The sequence below is a fragment of the Euleptes europaea genome, chromosome 14, assembly GCF_029931775.1.
Source record: "Euleptes europaea isolate rEulEur1 chromosome 14, rEulEur1.hap1, whole genome shotgun sequence".
NCBI lineage: Eukaryota > Metazoa > Chordata > Lepidosauria > Squamata > Sphaerodactylidae > Euleptes > Euleptes europaea.
The window spans coordinates 12,700,694-12,715,871 of record NC_079325.1 but is presented as its reverse complement, the minus strand read 5'-3'; the positions used below and the strand labels follow the sequence as shown (position 1 = coordinate 12,715,871).

General features: G+C 45.6%; 1 protein-coding gene across 1 annotated transcript in view; it reads left to right on the top strand.

Annotated features, from left to right (window-relative positions):
• Nucleotides 1-11,966: 11,966 nt before the first annotated feature.
• BARX2 (BARX homeobox 2) overlaps nt 11,967-15,178 on the top strand; it is a 52,576-nt gene continuing 49,364 nt past the window's right edge. Inside the window, exon 1 of the mRNA XM_056860722.1 lies at nt 11,967-12,156. Coding sequence (XP_056716700.1) covers nt 11,970-12,156 — 187 coding nt within the window. The 5' untranslated portion in view covers nt 11,967-11,969. The remainder of the gene's footprint in view (nt 12,157-15,178) is intronic.

Genomic DNA, 15,178 nt, shown 5'->3' with positions numbered 1-15,178 from the left:
AGAAAACACTGGATCTCTTTTTGTGTGCGTCTGAAAAATCCCCATCTCCATTTCTAAAAGGCTGGCTGAAGAAAATTACAAACTGACTGTACCGATTGGTTCTTGTAGGTTATCCGGGCTGTGTAACCGTGGTCTTGGAATTTTCTTTCCTGACGTTTCGCCAGCAACTGTGGCAGGCATCTTCAGAGTAGTAACACTGAAGGACAGTGTCTCTCAGTGTCAAGGGTGTAGGAAGAGTAATATATAGTCAAATTTGACTATATATTACTCTTTGACTATATTTGACTATATATTACTCTTCCTACACCCTTGACACTGAGAGACACTGTCCTTCAGTGTTACTACTCTGAAGATGCCTGCCACAGTTGCTGGTGAAACGTCAGGAAAGAAAATTCCAAGACCACGGTTACACAGCCCGGATAACCTACAAGAACCAATGAACTCTGACCGTGAAAGCCTTCGACAATATTTTGACTGTACCGAGTTGAAATATTAAAATATTTGTTAGCTGTGGAACTCTTGGGAAAGTTCCATCAAGCCATCCCCTCTGGTAGTCCTAGCCAGATTCCAGAGGTGCAAGAGATTGTTGCCATTACTCTGAGGAACAAAAAGCAGCACAAAGCTCAAAATGTCGGGATGTGACGTCATCCCATGGGTCAGGAATGACCCGATGCTTGCACAGGGAACCTTTACCTTTACAGCTAAAAATCACCTTATATATTCACTATATTATCACTATAATTCATTCAGAGACAGATACTGAATGTACAGGTACACAATGCATACAACCACATGAAAACACATGAAAAACATGGCCCATATCCCAGCGGCACTGATCCAGATTATAAAGCAAGACGTTTGCCTCACAAGCCAGAGTCTACTACTCTTTCATGGCAGTGACTGCTGATGTTTTTTTCCAGCGTGTCACAAAAGATACAGCTTGTTTGGAACAGCTATATAGTGTCTAAAGAACTTTTTGACCCGAACTCTATGGGAAGGGAAGGGTATTATTATTATCATTATAGGGTATTATTATTATAGAATTGTTGGCATTATAGGTTGTTGGTTGTATAGGTTTGTTGTATTTTTAATGTTTTCCATGTGGTTGTATGCATTGTGTACCTGTACATTCAGAATCTGTCTCTGTTTGAATTATAGAGATAATATAGTGAATATATAAGGTGATTTTGAGCTACGTGCTGTTTTTTGTTTTGAGTCACTCTCAGTACAGCATAGGGTATTGTTTTGGATTTCAGCCATTACTCTGAGGAAGGTGTGTGTTAAAATCTTATTATTCCTTTTCAGAATGCATGGCGGAGTTGCAGACCTGAATATAGAATCCAAGGCTAAAACCCTGTGCAAATATGTATTTGCTTCATTTATACCTGTCTTTCTCCCCAGGGGGGATCTAAATTAGCTTATATCATTCTCCTCTCCTCTATTGTATTACTACAATACTACTCACGATGCATACCTATTCTGTACAGGATCAGAGGAGGATGCCTATTATATTGGGTGCTGTGGAACACAGGCAGGATGGTGCTGCAGATCCCCTGAGATCCCTTCAAGGTGTCAAGGGGTTTGCATCTTTAGATACTTCCATTCACGAATGCAGGAGCTCATAAGTGCATGGTTAGGGTCTGTGAATGAACACTTCTTGGATATAAACTGAGTATTCTATGGAGGAAGCAAAGCTCAGGACTGGGATCTCAATTGTGTTTGGTTGCACATGAGTGTACTTTTATGGCAAAGCTTCAAGAGCAGTTGCAATTCACTGCTGAGAAATACCCTGGTAGGTCAGGATCTGTGAACTCTGCAGGACAGAGAATCTGAGATGACTAAAAAAAGTCTTCCGGTCCATTTTTGTACTCTTAATACTACAACATGGGGACATCTGCTGAAGCTGGAGGGTAAGAGATTCAAAACACATAAAAGGAAGCATTTCTTCACACAATGCATAGTTAAATTGTGGAACTCCCTGCCCCAGGATGTGGTGATGGCTGCCAACCTGGAAGGCTTTAAGAGGAGAGTGAAGATGTTCATGGAGGAGGGGGTTATTCATGGCTTCTAGTAAAAATGTATGCTAGTCATGATTCATACCTATTTTCTGCAGGATCAGAGGAGCTTGCCTATTATATGAGATGCTGTGGAACACAGGCAAAACAATGCTGCTGCTGCTGCAGTCGTCTTGTTTGTGGGCTTCTTAGAAGCACCTGGTTGGCCACCGTGTGAACAGACTGCTGGACTTGATGGGCCTTGGTCTGATCCAGCAGGGCTTTTAACCCTGAAAGGTAGATTAGAAAAAGCTATAGTGACTTGGTCAATATTACGCAGTGAGCTTAGATTAAGGCTGAGTGATGAAATTTTGAAAACCTAGCCTTGAAGATCCATGTCTAACACTATCATCAAGTCGTTCTCACTAATCACGTTTCAATTTCAACAAACCACATGCTGTAAGTAAACCAGTCCAAAGGCTGGTAATTACTGGACAGTGTTTTCTTACGACGTGGAAAAGAATGAAATTGCACAGTGTTTTGTCCATACTTAGCATGTAAAAATAAGATTTCACGGGCCATCGTTAAAACAATTAAAACAGAAGCATCAGAAAAATGCCCTTTTTATTAAGGCTAAAAGTTACAGCTAGATCATGAATTTCATTTTCAAAATTAATTTCCTCAGGATATCGTCACAGATCTGCAATTTAAAATTACCTCAAAATGAAATCTCAGATGTTGGCGATCCTAGAAGTACAATGTGTCAGCAAAACTCAGTATGTTTGTCTCCAGATCTTGGAGCTTCACCAAGTAGCACTGAGCCACCTAAGCTCTGTGTCAGCTTCTCACCATCAAAGGTATAAGCAGAGGGACCTGAATTCCTGGTCTTTACCAGCACAGACTAAACCTGCCAGATCCCAGGGTAGAACGACGGCCCCTGAGAGTAGCAGAAGTGTTCTGCAACTGGAAGGGCATGACCCAGAGTGGAATGACAGCCCCTGGATGTAGAAGTGTTTTGGGCCTAGAATGACAGCCCCTAAAGTGGAGTGATGACCTCTGGGAGCAGCAGAAGTGTTCTGGGACTAGAGTGATATGTTCCAGAGTGGAATGTCAGGCCCCTGTGAATGAAATCAGTGCTCTGCACCTGTAATCACAAACATTAGAGTGGAATGAAAGACCTTGCACTGACTCCAATCACACGGGTTGTCATTCCACTCTGGCAATTGTCATTCCAGGCACAGAACATATCTGCTACTCCCAAGAGCTGTATTTCCAGTCCCAGAGCATTTCTGTTACTCCCAGGGGCTGTCACTCTAGTCCCAGAACAGTCTGGACCCCGGAACTTTAATCCAAAATCCATTCTGCATTTTCATTGCACCTTCTTTTGTGCTGTAATGTATTTCAGTGGAGCCCATGTGAGTCAATTGGCATTCCTGGCTCCCATTATATCCAGTGGGCCTTCAAGACTCTCCCATTGCTCCCAATGGAGAAGAAGAACAAGAGTTGATTTTGATATGCCGACTTTCTCTACCACTTAAAGAAGAAACAAACTGGCTTTCAATCACCTTCCCTTCCCCTCCCCACAACAGACACCCTGTGAGGTAGGTGGGGCTGAGAGAGTGTGACTAGCCCAAGGTCACCCAGCTGGCTTCATGTGGAGGAGCGGGGAAACAAATCCAGTTCACCAGATTAGCCTCCGTCGCTCATGTGGAGGAATGGGAAATCAAACCCAGTTCTCCAGATCAGAGTTCACCGCTCTAAACCACTGCTCTTAACCACTCATTTTGATGCAATCCCTTCAGCTGTTCTTCTGGGTAGATTTCTAAATCAACCTAGAGAGATGAGAAAATGCACGTGTACAGCAAGAGCAGAGGAGTCCTTGTCACATATTCTATTATATTGTGAACTCTATGAGGAATTTAGAAGATCTATAATAGAGCCCTGGCTACAACAATATGGTTATTTGCATCAACCTATAATGGAAGAAAGTTTAATTATCCAATTTCTGCTTGAAGATAAAAACCATGCTATTTCTTATGATGTAGCTAAGTTTTGCTGGAAGGCCATTATTAAAAGGAATGATCAAAACAAAAAGGGTTATACTATTAGTGACATATCAGATGATGAGTGAAGGGTGAAGCCATGCACAATATATAATATACAATGTTAATCTGGTACCCTATCATGTTGGTGGTGTGTTTGATCAGTTTGTTTTTGGTTGTCGTGCTGTATTTTTGTTTCCCCTTTTTATTGTTGTTTTTACTGGTGTTGTATGGGTACTTGCACTGCTCTGTTGTTTTGTGCTGGCCAATGACCATAACAATAAATGTATGTATGCTCTTAACCACTAAACGATGCTGGCTCTCTTGTCCTTTGTTTTTTGTACATCCCACAGCTAATACACCAAATCCTTCCAAGCGCCAGGAGAAAATGTTGTGTGCAGGCCTCAGACTGTGAGAGGAAAGCTGGGGAGAGGGGAGGGAAGAGGGGTACAGTGGAACTGGGAAGGAGATTAAGAGCAGTGGACTCTTAGTGGTTAAGAGCAGTGGACTCTGATTTGGAGAACCAGGTATGATAATTCCCCACTCCTCCACATGAAGCCAGCTGAGTGATCTTGGGCTAGTCACAGCTCTCTTAGAGCTCTCTAAGCCCCACCTACCTCACAGGGTGTCTGCTGTGGGAAGGGGAAGGGAAGGTGATTGTAACCCGGTTTGATTCTGCCTTGTGGTAGAGAAAGTCGGCATACAAAAACCAAGTCTTCTTCTTATCTTTCCTATTCACATCATTGTGTACTCTGGTTGGCAGCTGTTCTCCAGAGTCTCAGATAGTGTCTTTCACATCACCTATTGCCAGATCCTTTAATTGGAGATGTCAGAGATTGAACCTGGCACCTTCTGGATGCAAAGCAGATGCTGTAACACTGAACCGCAGAAAGAAAGGAAGGAAGGTTCTTGTAGGTTATCCGGGCTGTGTGACCGTGGTCTTGGTATTTTCTTTCCTGACATTTCGCCAGCAGCTGTGGCAGGCATCTTCAGAGGAGTAACACTGAAGGACAGTGTCTCTCAGTGTCAAGTGTGTAGGAAGAGTAATATATAGTACTTCCAGACAGTAGCAAAAGAAAGAAAGAATCATAGAGTTGGAAGGGCCCACCAGGGTAATCTAGTCCAACCCCCTGCACAATGCAGGAAATTCACAACTACCCCCCCACCCTCCCCAGTGACCCCTGCTCCATGCCCAGAAGATGGCCAAGATGCCCTCCCTCTCGTGATCTGCCTAAGGTCATAGAATCAGCATTGCTGACAGATGGCCATCTAACCTCTGCTTAAAAACCTCCAGGGAAGGAGAGCTTACCACCTCCCGAGGAAGCCTGTTCCCCTGAGGAACCACTCTGTTAGAAAGACTCAATCCAGTCTGACATTCATCGCCACTGGATTCTGTTTTGGGTTTTGCGAGAAGGGAGATTCCTCCTCTGGAATCCTTCCTCTGGAATTTGGCTTCCGAGGCAATTGACAAGCCGGCAATTGAGGTTTGTCAGTTTCATGCGGAAGCTCCCAACTCCAGTGCTGTGGCAAAACAACGACAGATCCAAGCATCAAAATCCTTAGGAGATCGGAGCAAAAACTGCCATCTTTATCAGTTAGCCCACGCAGATGCGATCCTGGTGGTGCAAAGCGCCGTCAAGTCGCAGTCGATTTATGGCGATCCTATAGGGTTTTCTAGGCAAGAGACGTTTAAAGGTGGTTTTCCATTGGCTGCCTCTGCATAGCGGCCCTATAGATTTTCGTGGTGGTCTCCCATCCAAATACTAGTATTCCGAGATCTGACTATCCTGGGTCTCTCTTCCACCCCTTCTTTTTTCAATACGAATGTTATTGCTTTTTAAAGGAAACTTGGCGCAGAAGTGGCCATAACGCTTGGAGCAATTGTTTGATATTTGATTCCCACCCCCACATTCAAGAAAATGCATGTCATTTCTTGGGCATTTCACCTCCTTGGACTCCATCAGACTCCGCCAAAGTCAGCAAAATCTCTCCCTCTGGCGTTGGATCAGGCGGGAAAGTCCCAGGGAACGATTTGCAGGGAAGTTCTCTTGCGCACTCTCTTCCGGCCTGATGGGGACCCGCGCTGCAGAATATTTAAGATACCCCAGCGGAAAACGACCCCGTTCCCCGTGCATTGAGGACCGACGCCTATATTTGTTTCTTGATTTGTTTTTAATGTGAACCTGATTTAGATCATTCACTTCTCATTAACATTCCCATACGAACTTTAATTAGTCTTCGCCGCGGTTTCCCAGCTGGAAGGAGTTCCTTGATAAGAGATAGAGCCGCAGTCAGCACTTTGTACTTAAACTGGGCTGCTGGCTGCAACCACAAATCTGGTTTAATAAATCTGGTTTAAAAATTGCTTGTTTGCAAAGGAAATAAATCACAGAATCGGATGCGTATTTTACTCGGGTGAATTTTAACTTATATTCATTCGCTGGCTCTCTTTTCTTTTTTTAAAAAAGAGGTATTTACAGGAAACAATCAAAGAAACAAGGACAAGAATTTTAACGGGGAAGCTCTAGGATAGGAGAATTTTGCGAGTTTGTTCTCCGATCCTTACAGGTAATAGGTTGTACTGTAATGAAATAGTTCAGGAAGATGCTTTGGTAATCGACAGGGGCTGTGGACTATACTATTATGTATAGTACCTACTGTCTGTTGCCCAAAATAGAATCCTACTATGTAATTTCTGCATCGTTTAACCTGTTATGTTAATGGGTAGGCTCTTCCAGCTTTCTGCTTGGTTTCAGCTTTCTGCAATCCAAGCCCCATTGCACTGTTTATTGGATGTCCCATCCTATTAATCATTGTTAATTAAATATGTTGTTTATTTTTATATATGGGATACAGAAAGAAAAAAGGGAATAAGAAGGGAATCATTTTTGACTCTCACACTGTGTAATCCGCCTTGAGTCTCAGCGAGAAAGGCTGGTGATAAATAATGTAAATAAATACAGTATATAAACACGCTTTCCTCAGAACTTCCCTCCCAGCAAACAGGTCAGTTTGGCCAGGCTAAACGCGTCTACTCAGAAGTCAGTCTTGCTTCAGTTCAACACTACTTTCTCCCAAGTGAAGATGAGAAGCAGTTTCTAAGACGATTTCAAACTGGACTTTATTACAAGTTTTGTATGCATTATACTAGCCTTTCGCGTGATATTTGATAGCATCATCACAATGAAATTGTAGTTTTTAAAATATTAAGGAATGTAACATATTTTCCGGGATACCAAGGTGGTGGAGGTGAATTCAGAAAAAGGTTACGCCATAAAGTTTATTTGAAACCAGTGAGACTTATTCTGCATGGAAGGTTACAATCCCGTGTGCATTTATTCGGGAGTAAATCCCGTTTAAATGTAATGCTTTTAAAGATGCTTTTTGTCAGCTCATGTTTAGTATAGTACATATAATTTTCTGACTCCCTTTCGACATTATTTTCGGTAGAGAGGCTGTCTCGTGTTACTACTGTGTATTTTTAAAAGCTGGGGAAAATAATTAAAAATCAGAATGGTTTTGCATTGGAAGAAACAACAACTAAAAACCAGCAGAGTTTGAGTATTTTAGACTTGATTGCTCTTTCCCCCCATGGTTGTTTTTCTATGTGTGGATGGGGGGATCCCAGATAAGGAAGGGAGAAAGAGAGTAAGAAAGCTTCACGCGTTTATGAGAACTACTGGCTGAACTGGAAAAGGTTTTATGGAATTAGGAAATGTGTCATGAACAGAGATGTTTGTATAAGATAAGAATCTGTGAAGATCCAACCCCTGTAAACCACCAGCGAAGTAAATCCAGTATTAAATGGCTATTGAATCCACCCTCCCATGTAAAGTCAATGTGGATATTTTAAAACCACAACTTAGTATTTCTGTCTCTCCTTTTCGGAAACTTTTCTTCTTCTTTTTTTTACTACAGTATGCTCACCACCGGGGAAGGGAGGGGTTAACGCTAGCAATCCCGGTCCTTTGAGAGAGATTTATTATAATCGTTTCATTCAGTACTACACTGACGTCCTTATTTAATTAATGCATCTGCTTAATTAAGTTATCTTATTTCATTGACTTGCTGCGTCTCGAGAGCTCCGTGTTTTTTCTAGCGACCTCTGCTTCTGCTTGGGAACTTCCCAAGGAAGGCTACAAATCCCAGCGAGGTAGCATGCGGTTCCGACCCAGTCCTAGGCACAATGACTCCCGTCGGAGCCGGCTCAAGTCAACTGCGCCCTAAACCTGTTGGTTCCAAAAAGGACTCCTTAAAGGCTGACAGATTGGCACACTTACCCGGGAGTATGCCTCACCGAAAACAGCAGAATTTACTTCCGAGTAAACAGAGATAGGACCGGGCTGCTCCTGATCTCTCGCGTGTGATTTTTGGGAGCAAGCCCCCTGACAATATTGTAGGGGGCTTACTCCTACGTCAACGTGCAAAGGATTTAGGACCGTAACAGTACGATCCGAGAGTTACTCCAGTCTAAGCCCATTCATTTCAATGCGGATGTGTGTGTGTGTGTGTGTGTGTAAGTGCCGTCAAGTCGCTTCCGACTCATGGCGACCCTAAGAATGAAAGTCCTCCAAAATGTCCTATCTTTGACAGCCTTGCTCAGATCTTGCAAACTGAAGGCTGTGGCTTCCTTTATTGAGTCAATCCATCTCTTGTTGGGTCTTCCTCTTTTCCTGCTGCCCTCAACTTTTCCTATCATGACGGTCTTTTCCAGTGACTCTTGTCGTCTCATGACATGACCAAAATACGACAGCCTCAGTTTAGTCATTTTAGCTTCTAGGGTCAGTTCAGGCTTGATTTGATCTATAACTCACTGATTTGTTTTTTGGGCAGTCCACGGAATCTGTAACACTCTCCTCCAACACCACATTTCAAAGGAATCTATTTTCTTCCTATCAGCTTTCTTCATTGTCCAGCTTTCACACCCATACATAGTAATAGGGTATATGATGGCATGAATTAATCTAGTCTTGGTGGCCAGAGTCACATCCTTACACTTCAAAATCTTTTCTAGCTCCTTCATGGCTGCCCTTCCCAGTCTCAACCTCCTTCTAATTTCTTCGCTGCAGTCTCCCTTTTGGTTGATGGTGGAGCCAAGGAATAGAAAGTCTTGAACAATTTCAATTTCCTCATTGTCAACCTTAAAGTTGTGTAATTCTCCTGTAGTCATTACTTTTGTTTTCTTGATGTTCAGCTGCAGTCCTGCTTTGGCACTTTCTCTTTTAACTTTCAGCAGTAGTTTCAGCAGTAGTTTCAGTGCGGTTAGACTGGAGTTACTCTGCATAGGATTGCAGTGGTAAATCGAGGAGAAAAGAAAGCGAATGAACGAAGGATAATTTGTCAGAGACCTAGAAATTAAATGTGACGAAGGCGCTTCAGTCTCTCTCTCCCAAGGAAAGGTGGACAAGGACTTTAAACAAAAACTGTGCACAGGATGCGTTTAACGAATATTGTTTCGATTTGCACAGCCAATTCAATCTCTATCGGCATCATGCAGCAGAAACGGAGGTTAGAGATCGTTTCGGAATTAGCCAGAGATCGGGCGGGGCCGCTATTGGCAATGCAGAAATCGGAGGGAGAAAGTAACATCCCAGCCTCAGTGCGTGTGATACCTGCGAGCAGGAGGGGAAAGAATTTCGCCCACTAAAAGCGTTCTTCTCAGTGATTCTTTTTATTGGGGAGGGGGAGAATAAATCCATTACATAAGCAATTAAGGTTAAGAGTCGGGGCAGGACAAGGTGCGGTTCCCAAGGCCTTAAAAACCCTACAATAAAGCGGCAGCCCGGAGAATCTCTGTAGCTGCGGACAATATTTAAAACACACACAAGGCTATATGATCTGCAGAGGTTACTTGGAAGAAAGCCCCCCCCCCCCAAGCCGTCTGCGAGTTTTTTTTAAAAGGCCTATTATGCCTGGGAGGTTTTGCCTTGAATTTGCTGCTCTCTAGATGCACATTTCCCCCACCCAAATTCTTAAAACTCAAAAATAAGCCCCCGTGCAGAGTTTGGAGAATGCGAATGGTGAAAATGTGCACCTAGAGAGTGGCAAACCCTAAGGCAAAACCTCTCATGCATAAATGGCCAGTGCTACTGGGTGTGTAAAGAAACGCGCTCTTTCTTAAAACGATCCCAAAGGCTAAAGCAGGGCCCCGGAGGAAGAAAGAAACCCGGGAAGTTATTAAAAGCCTTTTAGAAAATAATTCCGCCGAAGCGCTCCAAGGAGGAAATTTGACGGCCTTTGGCCGCAGTTACAGAGTCGAATGAATTGCAGTTTTGCAACCTGTATGGCGCAGTCCCGAACAGATACACCCTTTTAGCCCCATTGACTTCGATGGATTTAGAAAGGCATAACTCTGTCTGGGATTGCGCTCGTTTGCGCGCCTTCTCGGAAGGCTAGGGAGAGTAAGCGCGGTTGGTTTGGTGCAACTGGGCATTCCTCTCGCCCGAATCGGCGCTCTGCTCGTTCAGACGATGCGCTGTCATCTAGCTGCCAGGTTGAAATGCGATTTGAAGAGACGGGTTTGGGTTCAAATTCTATATCCCACGGCTGATTTGGGGGAGGGGGGGGCTTTGGATCTGTTCACCCCCTTAAAAATCAGGGCAGAGGGCAGTTCTCTTTGGGGACTGCAATCGGTACCAACACCTAAACCCCACTGAAAGCGGAGTTGACTTCCGTGGAAAGATATTCCGCCAAGATCTGGCTGTTGGTTAATGTACCAGTCCATAGACGCGAAAGTTAACATCCCGGTCCTACCAGGGTCTACTCAGAAGGAAGCGCGGCAGAGTTCACTGGGACTTTCTTTCTTTCTTTCTTTCACACCAGGGTGCTAAAGACTGCAGCGAAATCCCCTAGATTTCAGCAGGAAACCAGCAGGAGAGAGCTACGTAGGCGTATAGGGCCGACACTGCGTTTTAGGAATGCACCCGGTGGGGCTTACTCCAGAGGAGACATACTTAGGAAGCGGACCGAGAGGCGCTCAACGGCGCTTCTCTTTGGCTGGGCCGCGGCCGCAATGATGGCTCTTTCGGATGAGAACTGGGATGAAGGAAGCGCTCCTTTCGGAACGAAACGCTCTCCTAGACGGTTGTCCTTTAGGGGGGGAAGCTCGGCTGTCCTAGAGAGGGGCTGATCGCAAGCCCCGGCACTTTTTGGGATCGTTGCTGCCCCCTGACTAGACAGAGCCACGTCTCCGGTTCCTCGTTTCCTTCCTGGGGAGACACCCGCTTCTCTTTCGGAGAATTCTTTCGGACGACTTCCTAACACGAGTTCTAGGAACCCCCCCCCCCGCCGCTCCCGGCCCCCTCCCCGTCTAGACAGACTCCCGAAGTTCTCCAGAACTTGCTGATGGAGCAGCTTTGCCGGAGCCTCGACGCTTCGGGGCTGAAGCCCGGGAAGGAGGGAGGGAGGGAGGGAGGGGGGACAGGCAGGAGGCGGGGAAGAGATTCGTTGGAGTGCCACTGGGCAGCACAGCCCCAGCCCCTGGCCGGCTTCCAGGCGCGGAGGGGAGGAAGCCAACCCGCGCCCCAGCGGCTGCAAATAGCGCTGGGGCTGGCTGGCTGGCTGCGCGGGCCCGCCGTCGACGATGGGCGCGGGCAGGAGGAGCGCGTGATTGACAGGCGCCGCGTCCTCAAAAGGGCCGGGCGCCGCGCCCACGGGCGGCTGAGCTGAGCCGGAGCGCAGCGCCGCGCACACGGGCAGGAGGGCCCGGAGTCCGGCGGGGGGGGGGGGTCCCTGGCGTTCCCCTGGGGGTCCCTGGCTTTCCCCTGGCCCGTCTCCCCCGGCTCGCCTCTCCCGCGCCGTCCAGCCTTGCTCCCGACCCGCTCCCCCTCCAGCCGCCCCTCTGCGGGGTGCCCAAGCCGCCCCCCACCCGCCGCCTCCACCCCTTCCTTCCTTCCTCCCTTCCTCCCTCGGCGCCCCTCCGCCCGCTGCAGCCATGCACTGCCAAGCCGAGCGCAGGCTGCCTTCCCCCGGGCAGCTCAAAGCAGCCAGGCGGCGCTACAAGACTTTCATGATCGACGAGATCCTGTCCAGGGAGACGTGCGATTACTTCGAGAAGCTCTCCCTCTACTCCGTCTGCCCGTCCCTCGTCGTCCGGCCCAAACCGCTCCACTCCTGTACCGGTAAGAGCTTCGGGGAGCAGGAGGGGGGGCGATCTCTCCCTTCCCCGGCCGCCCCCAGACGGAGGCTGGACTTGGAGCGAAGTTGTGCGTGTCTCTCTCTTCCCACCCACGAAGTTCTCGGAGGTCGATATTCCCCAGAACTCAAAGCTTTCCCCTTTGGGGCTACAGAAACCGATCTGTTCTGTGATTCGGGTTTCCAAGTGTGAAAAACAGAAGTTTGGCCTCTCCAAGGGATGGATGATGCCAGATTTGTAGAGATCACATGAACGCATGAAGCCACCTTATTCTGAATCAGACCCTTGGTCTGTCAAAGTCTGCATTGTGTACTCCTACTGGCAATGGATCTCCAGGGTCTCAGGCAGAGGTCTTTCACACCACCTACTTGCCTAGTCCCTTTAACTGGAGATGCCAGGAATTGAACCTGGGACCTTCGGCATGCCAAGCAGATGCTCTGCCACTGAGCTATGGCCCTTCCCCACGTCAGGGAAGAGATTAGGGATCAGTAGCTGGGGCCCCCAGGGCTGAATCCAGACCTGGGGAAAGTGCCCTTAAGCCCCCTTCTCAAGTCCCTGTCATCCCAGATGCAACGGAAGGTGCACTGACTCCAAGGTCGGCAAGGGGACCTGCTTTACAATCCAAAGAGCCTCTTCCTCAAAAATGGCCTTCCTGTAAAAATGGCTGCTGACCATGGTCGTAGAGCAATTGCATATTTCTGGCTGCCTTCGTTTCTTAGCACTTTAAGCAAATAATTGGTTGTAATAAATCAGTCCAGTAACGTTTGCCAGTTAGCACTAGATATCCCTCTGGAGGAAAAAAAAATCAGCTCCTGAGTAAGTTTCACAAAGAAGTGTTTGACGCTTCGGCTGAGTGGGTATCCCAAGAGAAGCAAGTGTCATTTCTCCCCAGCCTGTCTCTCGCTTCCTTCCTGACTCGCAATAGAAACAAAACAAGCATTTTGGGAATAAGACCTTTGCAAGTGGGAAAAGACACAACCCACGCTTAGGAAAGGAGGTGTTCAGAGATTCTTATTGATCCATCTCCCTTTTGGGGTCCCTAAGATGAGTGGTGGAAATTCTTCCCACACACATACATTTGCTGGACAACAACATGGGAGTTGATTCTGTTCTGCGCCGAGGATTGTAAATAGAGGGTAGAAATTATCATGGAGTCAAATGGTCTGATCAAATGGCGTGTGTGCATATATGTGGAGGGTTTAGCCCTGAGTGCAGTGGACTTTCCTCTGCGGAGGTAATTCTCAGCTGGGAAAAGCTGGTGAAGAAGGTCAAACCAAGGAGTTTAGTGAGGAGTATCGTGGCTTTGCCTTCTCAGGGTCATCTTCTAAGCCTTTTCTACTAAACATTTTTCTTTCCTGATCCTAAAAACTGGAGAATGATCTCTTCCCATTCTTGTGATGTGTATGTTGGTGTGGTATGGAATAAGGTCCATGACAGGAATTATCTGGCACAGGATGGACAGACAGTTTTTAACCTTGGTTCCAGAAATTCAGGTTCTTCCCATTCTAGTGGATTCTTAGTTTGGTGTAGTGTCCTGGAATGTTGCACTTGCTTTAGGAAACCCAGTCCGAAATTCCCACTGAGCTCACTTGTTGATCTTGAGGAACTCATTCTCTTACATCGTTGCTCTAAAGATAAAATGGGATAACCCCAACCATGCCTCTTGGACATCATCATTGGAAGAAAGACCTACAATAATAAAGTGCCCCTCAGGCTTTCATAGAACCCGAGAGAACTGTAACCTATTTCCTTGTTAGGAAAGAAGATCCCCTGAGATCCCTTCAAGGTGTCAAGGGGTTTGCATCTTTAGATCCTTCCATTCATGAATGCAGGAGTTAGGGTCCGTGAATGAACGCTTCTTGGATATAAACTGAGTATTCTATGAAAGCAGTGAAGCTCAGGACTGGGATCTCCATTGTGTTTGGTTGCATATGAATGTACTTTTAGGATGACGCTTCAAGGGCAGTTGTGATTCACTGTTGAGAAATATCCTGGCAGGTCAGGATCTGTGAACTCTGCAGGGCAGAGAATTTGAGATGACTGAAAAATCTTCCAGTCCGTTTTTGATGCACTAAAATATCATATGTAGAAATGTGTGTGTGAGTGTATACATATGTACTGATATAGATATAGCTCCAATTCTGATTAAATTAAAAAATGTTTTGTTAAAATGTTATGACATGATCAGAATTAAGGGCTGGGGAGTCCAGTGGGTGAGATATATGTGTCTTTAGAAGTTATTAACTTGGTTGGTTGATACCCACAGGGAGCTTTTGGTTTATAAATGAGATTCCCGTTCAAAATGTTACACAACACAGTCTGCAAATGTAGCTACTGCCACATCTGTTTTGTTGGGTATTATCTAGGATTTCTACTGAAGTAAAACAAAGGTGGTAGTAAATTGTAAAACAACAACCACAACCCATTGTCCATGGATTCTTCACCCGGTATCAGGTGTTATTCTCGTCCCACAGTCAGGACGGGCTGTAGATTAAATGTTACCTCGGTTAAGGAGAATGGTCTATCCCTTCGAGACCTTTTATTCATTCTATTTTTAAATTGCATTTATAGCCATTTTATGATTCTGATGGGTGATCTGCATGCATGATTTATCGCTGTCTCAGAGGACAATGAAGGAGCATTGTGTTAATGTGGGTTTGGTACTAATTTCAGGTTGTTTGCTTTTATGGTATCGATGATATCACAGTTGCTCAGCTGAGCTCCGTTTCTTGAATAGGCACCAATGTATCACACTCTGTGGAACCTTTTAATTTTAGATAAGGTATCTTCACAACTCAAAGTAATAAATTACTTACCTTACTCTACAAACTCTTTAAATAGATGGCTGTCTTTTCTAGAAAATGTGGAAAAGGGGGCATCACGAAGTAAACGATGCCCATGAAACTATCGTATGATTTGCATTTATTAAGTTCTGCTAAGGGAATACAACAAATGGTACAATTTCTGTAAAAAGTACTGATGGATAATATTGGAACCCAGTATTGACT